Here is a 12,799-nt window from a genome sequence, read left to right on the forward strand (position 1 = left end):
TGTAATTTTGGTTCATAGCCACCAAGATGCAGGATAAGTTTTACTGAGAATGAAATGACATTAAGTTTGTGCAAGCTTATTCTCAATGATTTTTTATTTTACATATCACCATCCAGTGTATACTATTTTCATATTTTATTTCATTTATAATTAAATATGTCACTGATGTAAAACAAAATAGTGTTTTAAAATGACAGTACTTCAATTTTATCCCAGCCATAAACTTGGAAGGTTTTTTGTTTTGATTCATACATTGATAAATTTTTACCATTTTAAGCATATCGGAATGATTGAAAGTAAATAGATTTATGTACTATCACCACCCATCATTTTTCTGATTTTCTTATTTTTTTCTTGTAGATATTGCTGCATCTGAGTTTATTGAGGAAATGCTGCTCAAAGCCGAAATTGCCTGGGAAGAAAAAATGAAAGAGCCTTTGTCTGTTTCTACCTTAGCACAAGAAGAGCCCTATGAAGAGATCATCCATGATCTCCCCATGCTGTCAAGTAAGCTGTAAGTGTCTTCCTGCTCATTCTCATTTGCCATCTTCTCTACCTGCTGGTCATTTCAGAGCCAATATTAAGTCTGACTCTCAGCAAAAATGAGTTAGAACAATTAAAATGGTTTATCAATGTATGTACCAAAGAACACTTGTTTACAATGATGAGTTAAACATAATTTTATAAAAACCCTCTGATTTAAAAACAATGTTACTATATCAGTTATGAAATCAATTTCATGTACCATGAGACCAAATAATATTTTAAACACATTCCAAGATTTTAGCTAAACTGATAGTGAGGTTTCCAGTGATTATCATTATGGCTGACTTTCCTGAAAGAGAAAATACTGATATGTGTTTTTTTCTCTCATAAGCATAAAACAAATTATTTATTGTTGTGTATGTTATCTCCTAAAATAACTTTCCTGTTGCATTGAAAATATCAAATGGATTGACATCATTTTCAAGGTCTGAAAACGTGACACAAAGTGTGAATAACAAATAACATTTGAATTAATGTTAAATTTATTGAAGAATAAGTGTTCATTTAACTCGTAGAATGATGCTTATGTTTCTGGAGTTTTTCTTTGCCAGCATATGGATATATAAACACAGGTTTTATGTATATAACTTAGGTATGCTTACATATTCATTCATTTTTAAATATTTGTTCGGAATCTACTGACTGTGGTGCTTGGAATGTATAACAAAACAGATAGCAAACATTGTCAGGTAGAGATGGACTGTGAGTATCTAAATCAATAAGTAAATCTCTATGAATAAATAACATTGCATGTAATCTGTGGGACCTTGTTTAAAAGTCTGTGACATCATTTTAAAGACCTTCAAAAACAGCAATCGGGTAAAGCAATTGTGTATTCAGAGCAATATTATAAAAAATTGATAGCACCTATAAAATTACTGAAAGATAAATTATTAAACATTGGAAAGCTTGTTACCTCCAGAATGCTACTGCTAAAATATGCATTAAAATAAGTAAGACAAAGATGGAAAGCTTTATGAAGGGTTTTAACATGATATAAAAGTTCATTTAAAACCATAGAAATACCCATGGTGAAAATGTACAAAAAGCAAATATATGAAAATCTGGATATTCTAATGCAACCCCTCTAAAACAGATCTCTATGAATTTATATATTCGTATTCTTCAGAGGCAGTGTTGTGGTTACTGGAAAGAGCTTTGCCTTATGACTAACACTTAGTCTGAATAGTTAAAGACATTGATGCCCAACTTTCAAAAACAAATAGAACAAGTAGACAAAATATCAACAAGGGAATAGAGGACTTAAATAACACTATAAACCAACCAGATCTAACAGACACAATTAGAGCACTTCATCCAGAAATTGTGGAATACATATTCTTTTCAATTGCACATGGAACATTCTTTTCCAAAATCAGAAATGAAAGAGGAATATTACTCCTGAATTTACAGAAACAAAAATAATTAAAAGGAAATACTATTAACAATTGTGCACCAAAATATTAGATAACCTGGATGAAATTGACAAATTCCAAGAAAACACCAAGAAGCAGAACTAAAGAAAAAAGGAGAACATTGGAATAGACCTACAGCAAGTAAAGAGATTGAATTAGTCATCAAAAACTTCTCACAAAGAAAAGCTAATGTCCACACGGCTTCAAGGTTGAATTCTTCCAATTGTTTAAAGAATTAACACCGATCCGTCACAAACACTTTCAAAAACAGAAGAGCAGGGAATTGTTCTTGACTCATTCTATTGGGTCAGAATTACCCAGAGACAAAAATCAAATAAAAATGTTAGATAAAAAGAAAACAACAACCTTATGAATATAGCTTTAAGACACCTAAATAAAACACCAGCAAATCAAGTTCAGCCACATATAAAAAGGATTTCACAATATGTCTTTGTGAGATTTATGACAAGAAAGCAAGGCTGAGCATTCAAAAATCAGAAAATATGGTATATCATGTTAATAGAATAAAGAACAAAATCAAATGATTATCTCAACATATGTAGAAAAAGCATTTGACAAAGCCTAATACACTTTTATGAGAAAAAAGTAAATAAACTAAGAATGGCAGGAAATTTTCTCAACCTGATAGAGGGCAAGTACCAAAAAATAAAAAAAGGAAACAAAACAAAAGCAAAACAGAGCTAACGTTGTACTCAATGGTAACTGATCACTTACCCCATAAGATGAGGACAAAGGCAAGAGTGTCTGCTGTCACCAGCTCTGTTCAACATTGTATTGGTGGTTTTCGCTAGAACAACCTAGCAAGAAAATAAATAAATAAATAAAAAGTATCCAAACTGGAAATGAAGAAGTAAAACTATCTCTATGTTCAGATGACATACTCTTGTATGTAGAAAATTCTAAGGAATTTACAAAAAAATCCTATTTGAACTAAGAATATAGTTCAGGAGGATGGCAATACCCATGATCAAGTCACAGAAACAATCTGTATTTCTATACACAGCAATTCGTAATTCAAAAATGAGATTAAAAATATGCTTACCCAATAGGGGAGGAAAAAAGGAAAAATTAAAAACAATTTAGTTTACAACAACTTAAGAAAAACAAAATACAAGAAAATTTAAGAAAAGAACTGCAAATTTTTACACTGAAAACTACAAAACATCAGTGAAAGAAATTAAAGAGCCTAAATATATGGAAAGAAATATTACATTCATGGATTGGAAGACTTATTGTTGTTAACACAATCTCTATAAAAAATCAGATGACTTTTTGCAAAAATTGATAGGCCGATTTTTAAAATCACATAACAATTCAAGGACCCAGAATTCCTAAAATGGTAATGTGCAAAATGAACAAAGTTGGAGAACTCATGCAACCCTATTTCAAAACTTACTTAAAATCTATAATAACTGGCCAGGCGCGGTGGCTCAAGCCTGTAATCCCAGCACTTTGGGAGGCCGAGACGGGCGGATCACGAGGTCAGCAGATTGAGACCAGCCTGGCTAACATGGTGAAACCCCATCTCTACTAAAAAATACAAAAAAACTAGCCGAGCGAGGTGGCGGGCGCCTGTAGTCCCAGATACTCGGGAGGCTGAGGCAGGAGAATGGCGTAAACCCGGGAGGCGGAGCTTGCAGTGAGCTGAGATCCAGCCACTGCACTGCAGCCTGGGCGAGAGAGCCAGACTCCCTCTCAAAAAAAAAAAAAAAAAAAAAAAAAAATGTATAATAACTAAGACATTGTGATACTGGCATAGGATATAAATATATCAACAGAATAGAACTGAGAATCCAAAAAGAACCCCTTACATTTCTGGTTAACATATTTTTGCAAAGAATACCAAGATGATTCTATGGCAAAGAATAGCCTTTTACAATAAACAGTACTGAGACAACTGGATATTCACATGCAAAATAATGAGTTGGACCTGTACTTTATAACACACATAAAAATTAACTCAAAATGGATCATTGACCTAATGTAAGAGATAAAACTATAAAACTCTCTTTAAAAAATGTAAGTCTTTCTGACCTTAGATGAGGCAGTGGTTTCTTAGATATGACACCGAAAGATAAGCAATAAAAGCAAAAATAGATAAACTCAAGATTTTAGTGGTTTCAAAGACAGTAATAAGAAAGTGGAAAAAAAAAACACACAGTGGGAGAAAATTTCTTCAGTGGTATATCTAACAAAATGTAAAAGGATGCCTACAACTCAAAGACGACTCCCTTAAAAATGGGCAATGCATTTGAACATATGTTTCTTCAAAGAAGATACAATCATAGCCCGTAAGCACACACAAAAATCCTTCACATTATTTATCAGGAAAATCCAAATGGAAACCACCATGAGATACCACTTTATACTTCCTAGAATGGCCATTATTAAAGAACAACAAAATAAAGGCAAATCGGTGTTGGCAAGGATGTGGAGGAACTGTCACCCTCTTATGGTGGTGGTGGGAATGTCAAATGGTGAGGCGGTGATGAAAAAAAATTTGGCAGTTCTCGGAAAGTTAAACATAGATTTACCGCATGGCCCATAAATTATTCTCCTAGGTACATGTTTATCTCCCAGATAATGAAAATATATGTCTACACAAAAACCTGTACATAAATATTCGTAGGAGTTTTATATATAAGAGCAATAAAAAATGGGGGAACAACTGTCCATGACTTCACCATGTATTCCGTCATCTGAATCATGGCTGCTCACTTTTCTTCATCAATTTTAATCCCAACTTCCTATTCCTTTGCATTCTAAAGGTGATTTGTTTCTTTTCCTTTTTCCCAGAATATATTTTGCTACAATTGCAAGAAAGAATGGAATAGTTCATTTTTTTTTTCTGTTATCTCAGGATACAAGTCAAATTTCTGCTTTACAATAAACTCATATTTATTGTTTCAGTGAGCATTTTGTGCAGTACATCATGATTTAGTAAGGTTAAGGACATCACTTCCACTATGCCCTGCTGTCAGTAAACACTGCCTGTCTTTACACATTCGATGAATTGGAAATTCCTATGCGATTGGATTATCCCATATTTCTCGTTTTCTAAAGTGTCTCCTATCCAATCATCATTTCTAAGTTTTCCCCATGTTGCGTGACTTTCAAGTGCATGTCTAAAAATACACAGCTTTAATTCCAAAGACCCTTCCACCTGTAACATTCTGTATCTGTAAGGCCAGATCCCTGTAGGCCTGCTTTGTCTTCTTTCCATACTCGACTGCTCTTCACTCTGCTCCTCTGTTCCTTCTGACGGGGCGCCTCCTCTCTGTGTTGCCTTTCTGTCCTTAGATGTATTCAAGTGCCTCACTTGCTGTTATTGCCACTGATGAAACAGCTGCTGCTGAATATGCCCTTTGGTGTCTGAACATGGATGTGCTCACCCAGGGTGGTAATCACTGAGCAGTTTGGATATGTGCCAACTTGCATTTCTAATATTGTTCATTTCTAAATAAGTTCATGGAGCCCTTGGGGAAAAACCCACAGAAATTCTGCATGTTGCCTACGTGGAGTAGTTCATTGATGAAAGGGGTTTTTAAACTTATTATTTGTAATAATAACAACAACAATTTTGACAACTGATATTTTTTACTACAGTTACCAGGTGTTGAATCTTGAGCAAACTTGTTTGGGTAATTTCATTTAACTCTCAAAACAACACCTGGATGCATGTCCTTTTACTAAACCGTTTGATACACACCTAGCTGAGGCTGGGAGCTTCAAGAACATGACTCATGCCACACGTGTGCTAAATCTGTTATTGTTTCAGTGAGGAAGTATTTTTATTTGTAATTCCAAAGCTTATCGTTTTGCTGTAGAAAGGAAATTGATAGTGCCTAAACTCTCTCTCTGAGTGTTCCTGGTGAGGCCCGGTGGTGTGGTGCTTAGGGACAGAGACTCCAGAGCCAGTATCCAGCTTCAGATCCTGGGTCTGCTGTTCACTGGCTCTATGACCTTGAGCAATTCACTCAACCTCTTTGTGACATTTTTACTCAAGTGCAAAATGTGGGTGTTGTTTTGTAAAGAATCTGGCTGATTTTTGTCCTCGATTTCTGGGAGGGAACCAAATCCTTGGAATTTCCCATGGAATAAGAGTGTCTCTGTTACTCATGAGCCCCTTGGATCACATCTGAGTTTATCCTACCAGGTGAGATGACTCAGGGTAAGGGTCTAGTCATACCAGAAAAAACAACAATGTGATTAAAAACCAATCGTGATTAAAACCAGCCCAACCTCCAGGAGGAGCAGGACAGGCTCGATATGGGAGTTTAAACATGTGGCCAATGATGGTATCACTGACGCCTATGCAATGAGACACCAGTAAAAACTGTGGACATTGAAACTCCACGGAGACTCCGAATTGGTGAACACATTAGTAGGCTGGAGTTTGATGTGCCCTGCATCCTTGGGGAGGGGTCTCAGAAGCTCTGCATTTGGGACCCTCTCAGACCTTTTCATATTTTTTGTTTGCCAGCATTGTCCTAATTTGTATCCTTTATAATAAAGCTGTATTAGTACTTTGCTGAGTTTTGTGAGCCATTCTAGTAGATTGTGAAACCTGGGGGGCTTATGAGAATCCCAAAATTTGTAGCTGGTTGCTCAAAAGTTCAAATGACCTAGGGACCCCCAGACTTTTGGCTGGAATCTAAAATGGGGGCAGTCTTGCTGAGGACTGTGCCCTTAACCTGTAGGCCCTTGGCGGTTAGCATAATTGTACTGCAAGACATCAGAGTTTGATGATGATAGTAATCATAACTATATCATAGGGTTGTTCTTCATAACTGAGTTAATACTCTAAAGCATTTAGAGCAATATCTGCCTCATTGTAAGTACTAAATAACTACTTAAGAAATGACCAAAAAAAGATGTTCCTCACTTATCTTTGAACTGTCAGCAAAAGCATCTAAAGAAGAAAGGCCTTGTAGCTATAGGCTGAGGCAAAAATAGTGGTAGGCCTTCCACTGGGTGCTTTTAAGCTGATTATAACCATATGGAGAAAATCTTATTTTCTAAGCAGCTGGAAAGAAAATCCAGTATCAGTAAAGACCAGCTTTGATTGGGTGTGAATCCTCTGATGAGGTTGTGTGGAGGCTGGGTCTCCAGAGATTCTGAGTCATCTGTCACCTGGGATAGAGAGGAAATGCCGCTTTCCTAGGGATGAGGAAAGACTATGAGGAGGGGACCTGAGCAGGACCGAGGGCCACAGGAAAAGGGACTTCTTGGAGTTGCTCCCAGGGTGACTTCAGCCAACTGGCTACTGGGGAGGAGAAATACCCCATGGGGATTTTTGAATGAAACAGTATGTAGTGCAATATGCCCCTTTTGACCTTAGTTAAATGGGTAAGACTCACAATAGATTTGGAGGAAGGACTTAAAAATGTCAGATATTAATATTAATCTTTGGATCTTTATCTTATAGAAGCAGGAAAAAACAAAAGGTTCAGGAATTTTCTACAGAGAACAATTTATGTAGCTGTGTTTCTAGGATTAACATTGAGAACTGTCTATTCAGTCCATTATTTTAAGTGCCAAAATAACCAAATCACATATGCCATATCTTTACATCTGTTTCTGTTAGTAATAATATTTTTATTGCAAATGCAAATTTAACTGGACCTGTTTCCCATGTCTGGTGCCTTCACAGCGTCTTCAAATGGTGGAAGAGGGACGCAGTGATCTGGGGACAGTTTTATCCAGGCTTTAATCCTCCTGAGGGTTCCACCCTCATGCCTTAGTTACTTCCTAAAGTTCTACTTCTTGATGCTATCACTTTGAGGGTTAGGTTTCAATATGTAAATGTAGAGGCCATACAAACTTTCAGACCATACCGGCCACTGTCCTGGCCACTGAAACACATGCAGAAGTCTACCAGGCATGGAGTTGGCAGGTAAAATGCAAGAAGTGTAGCTAAATTTGAATTTGCAATAACAAATGTATTATTCATAATTGTCAAAGATTTTTTATTTGCTATATCCAGCAAGCGTTTAACAGGATAGGGCTGCAAGGAATATTGTTAATCTCTTGATTTAAAAGGACAGATTTCTCTGGTAAGCATCACTGTTTCTTTCCTTCTGTTGCCTTCCTTCTTGGTACGGAAGTGTGTGACCTGGTAATGCCAAATAATCTTGCAACCAAAAAATGAAAGTTACTTTCTTTTTTTCAGACAGAGTTTCATTCTTGTTGCCCAGGCTGGAATGCCATGGCACAATCTTGGCTCACTGCAACCTCTGCTTCCTGGGTTCAAGTGATTCTCCTGCCTCACCCTCCCAAGTAGCTGGGATTACAGGCACCCACCACCACACCCAGCTAATTTTTGTATTTTCACTGGAGACGGGATTTCACTATCTTGGCCAGGCTGGTCTCGAACTCCTGACCTCAGGTGATCCACCCACCTTGGCATTTCAAAGTGCTGGGATTACAGACGTGAGTCACCATGCCAGGCTGAAAGTTACTTTCTAACAATAGAGCAGGAAGCTAGAACAAATCAAAGCTCCAGAAGATCTGGAGAAAGTTACCATCCCTGGGCTTCTTATTTCTGCTTTTCTTGTTATGTGAGAAAAATCAATGTCCATTTCTTTAAGATACTATGCTTAGTTTCTGATGTGGGCAGCCTAAAGGAATATTGACTGGTGCTACAGCTGCTGTAACCTTGGGGTGTCATGCCCTTGGGGTATCTTGCTTTTTGTGCCAAAGTTTTAGAACTCCAGAGATTTAGAAGTTGTGCAAATGATACTACTTTGACTTTCCAGTGTGTTTCAATGTTCCATATGGATTTTTTTTTTTTTTTTGAGACAGTGTCTTGCTCTGTTGCCCAGGCTGGAGTGTAATTGTACAATCTCCGCTCACTGCAACCTCCGCCTCCTGGGCTCAAGCAATTCTCCTGCTTCAGCCTCCTGAGTAGCTGCGATTATAAGTGTGCATCATTATGCCCAGCTAGTTTTTGTATATTTAGTATAGATGAGGTTTCACCATGTTGGCCAGGCTGGTTTTGAACTCCTGACTTCAGGTGATCCACCCACCTTGGCCTCCCAAAGTGCTGGGATTACAGGCGTGAGCCACTGTGCCAGGCCCCATATGGATCTGTATGTCCTGAACACCTCTTTTTCACAAGCAGAAGAAATTTCTCATAACTAGAGTGGCCATATGTGCCCATCTGGTCCAGCTTGTTTCCCCAGCATGATGATGAATAAAGCCCTCTTTCAGTATTAAAATGTCCCAGTTGTCACCTTAAGTTCTACTTTTGCAGAATCAGAAAACCGTGGCATAAAATTTCTTGTGTGGTTTCACTTCGTATTAATATATTAAAGAATATTAATTGAAGGGGTGGCCTGCCCCCTCCACACCTGTGGGCGTTTCTCGTTAGGTGGAACGAAAGACTTGAGAAAAGAAATGAGACACAGAGACAAAGTATAGAGAAAGAAAAAGTGGGCCCAGGGCACGGGCGCTCAGCATGCAGAGGACCCACGCCGGCACCTGTCTCTGAGTTCCCTCAGTATTTGTTGATCATTATCTTTACCATCTTAGAAAAAGGGAAGTGGCAGGATAATAGGATCATCCTAGGGAGAAGGTCAGCAGTATGTCATATGAATAAAGATCTCTGTGACATGAATACGTTTAAGAAAAAGTGCTGTGCCTTGATATGCTTATGCAAACATCTCCATAAAACTTTTTAGTGCTTAAAGAGCAGCATTTAGTGCGTAAAGAGCAGCATTGCTGCTAGGGCGTCCCACCTTCAGCCCTAAGGCAGTTTTCTCCTTTCTCAGTAAACAGAACATACAATCCGGTTTTACACCGAGAGGGACGAGCTGGAGACAGATGCTTTTCTCTATCTCAACTGCCAAGAGGCCTTCTTTCCTCTTATACTAGTCCTCCTCAGCACAGACACTTCACAGGTGTCAGGCTGGGGGACGATCAGCTCTTTCCCTTCCCACGAAGCCATATTTCAGACTGTCACATGGGGAGAAACCTTGGACAATACCTAGCTTTCCTAGGCAGAGGTCCCTGCGACCTTTGGCAGTGTACCTGTCCCTGGGTACTTGAGATTAAGAGAATGGTGATGACTTTTCACAAGCATACTGCCTTCAGGCACTTGTTTAACAAAGCACAGCCTGCACAGCCCAAAATCCATTAAACCTTGAGTCTCCACAGCACATGTCTCTTGCAAGGACAGGGTTGGGGGTAGGGTCACAGATTAACAGCATCTCAAATACAGAACAAAATGGAGTCTCTTATGTCTACTTCTTTCTATATAGACATAGTAACAGCCTGGTCTCTTTCTTTTCCCCACAATTAATACATAGTATTTAAGCAATTTAAGCAATAATACATCATATTTGTATATTGTCTTTTAGATTACAAATGACTTTTATATCAAATAACTCATTTGATATGTATGTATAATTTTTTTATTTAGTAATCTATAAAACATCAAGCCTTTTAAATCAAATATTACAACTACATTGTTAAATTCTACAGAATGTGTTTACAAAGTATTGATAAACTTGTCAACGAGTTCCCTAATTATTTTCTCTTAGGTGTTCTGAAGTCCAGTAGTGCACAAAGAGAAATGTCATCGAATACAGGGACAGAATGATCCATTCAGGGTACATTCCTAGCAAAGCTAACACTTGAAACTTTCAGAATCTTCCTTCATATATACATAAAAGTACTAAATTATACTTAATTTACAAATTTTCCCTTAAACGAGCTATTAAATTTTTTTTGCATATATCTATTGAGAGCTGTCAAGATTAATATGTCTTAAAAACAGTATAAACTCCAGTTCAGCCAATGAAACATTGAAAGTTTTATTTGCTTTTTAGACACAGGTAATATTTTACCATAATGGCCTTTAAATTGTAAAAAAAAAATTCTTACAAAAATTAATTTTTAAAAGGACCAAATATACAGCAATTAATTCAAATCTCTTCAAGAACTCTTTCATTTAATATTAATCTTTAGATCTTTATAGAAGCAGAAAAAAAAACAAAAATTTAATTGAATTTTCTACGGTGAACAATTTATGTAGCTATGTTTGTAGGAGTAACATTAAGAACTGTCTATTCAGTTATTTTAAGCACCAAAATAACCAAGTCACATATGCCATATCTTTACATCTGTTTGTGTTATTTATTTATTTTTTTTGGTTATTTTTGTTGTTGGCCTCATATATCTCAATATATTCAATTGTATTTCATCTCTATGGTTTTCTAAAATTACTTTAGTTACAATGGGTGATAATTGTTGCTTTTGTTGGTTTCATTTTATTACATTCCTGTTTCCATTTTCAGAAATAAAATCCTATTTCCTATAGGCACATTTTGTCTGCATGAAGTTACTTTTATGTTTGTCAAAATAAGTAAGTCTGGCATAAATCCAGTAGAGTTCAGAAATTGGTTGTCTGCTGGTATATTCTCATCTAATTTTTTTTCACAGTCAGAGTTAAATCTATCTCTACTGTATTAATCTAAGCTATCCTTGGATGGTACTGAATTTCTTTTTTTAAATGTTTATGGGATCTGTCTTACCCATAGAAAATATACTATCTCATTTCTTTTTTTTTCTCACCAAATAAAACTTCTATTACTAATAATTTCTTTTTTATAATCAGAATAAGCATTTCTCGTTGAAGAAAATTTGGAAACTGCAGAAAAACATATAGAAGCATGAAAAAAATCACTCATTTGCTTCGAAGAAAAGTTGCACCAGAGAACTTATACAGGAAAGAAAGACTTTACTAAAAACTATTGCACTAAGGGAGAATGATTGAACTCAACTCAACTGAACAAAAAGTGGGAGAGTTTCTAAGTGCTGGGGTGAGCTAGCGGGAAAGTACTGTAGCACTTTAGGAAGGGTTTGGTCAAGGTGACTAAGCCATGGGCATTTGCTCATTGTCCTTTATCAAAGTTAGGCTCCTGGGCTCCACAAAAACTATGTGGGCTCTGTTCTTCCCTGTTTAGACTTCAAAGGGATGACTCCCAGGTCATAAAGACATCCCTAGGTTGTAAAACTGGCCAGAGGCTGGGGGAAGATATACATCTCAAAGAGGGAGAGAAAATATTTGCAGTTCAGTTTTCTAAAGTCATTGCTCCAAGAAAAGGGAGTTCAGAGGATTAGAGATAGTCCAAAATTTAGCTGAGAGAAGAAGGTTAAGGCCTTCTGGGTCACTACTCCACCTTCTTGATGAAACTACTATTAACTTGGAATTTTTCCTTTTACCCTTTATATGTTTCCTCTTTTTTTCAGTCTTGCTATATATATATATATATATATATATATATGTATGTATGTATATACGCATCTTAGTTTTAAACATAATCTGATATTTTTCCAATCAATAAACATCTAATGAGTATTAAGAAAATACCAATGATTAAAATTTTTTTAACAAATAACATTTTATTATATGTGTCATTAAATTCTACAAATACATAGTAAGCGAAAATTTAAATATATTGAAGTCAAATTGTCTGAATGCTATTATTAATCACAATGATTATAGACAAAATGTTTTATTTTAAAAGAAAGATCCCTAAACAATTGTTCTATGGAAATTTAAAATATTGTATGCCATCAGCCTAGGTATACAATTTGCACTTTTCTTGTAGAAAATAAGTGCATGACTAATTAATATACTGCCTTTCAAAACAATTGTATTACTTAGAATTGTTTTTTTTTCTTACATGAATAAAAGAGTGATATGGTTTAGAGGTGTCCCCACCCAAATCTCATCTTGAATTATAGTTCCCATAATCCCCACATGTCCTGGGAGAGACCTGGTGGGAGGTAATTGAATCATGAGGGCGGGT

The 12,799-nt window shown here is 36.4% G+C and overlaps 1 protein-coding gene across 4 annotated transcripts in view; it reads left to right on the top strand.

Annotated features, from left to right (window-relative positions):
* The window catches only part of MYO16 (myosin XVI), a 702,722-nt gene that overhangs the window by 312,079 nt on the left and 377,844 nt on the right, over nt 1-12,799 (top strand). For all 4 annotated transcript variants that reach the window (XM_073014491.1, XM_073014490.1, XM_007960876.3 and 1 more), the window contains exon 9: nt 361-514. In XM_073014491.1, coding sequence (XP_072870592.1) covers nt 361-514 — 154 coding nt within the window. The remainder of the gene's footprint in view (nt 1-360; nt 515-12,799) is intronic.

Source organism: Chlorocebus sabaeus, chromosome 3 (genome assembly GCF_047675955.1).
Source record: "Chlorocebus sabaeus isolate Y175 chromosome 3, mChlSab1.0.hap1, whole genome shotgun sequence".
In the NCBI taxonomy this organism is placed as follows: domain Eukaryota; kingdom Metazoa; phylum Chordata; class Mammalia; order Primates; family Cercopithecidae; genus Chlorocebus; species Chlorocebus sabaeus.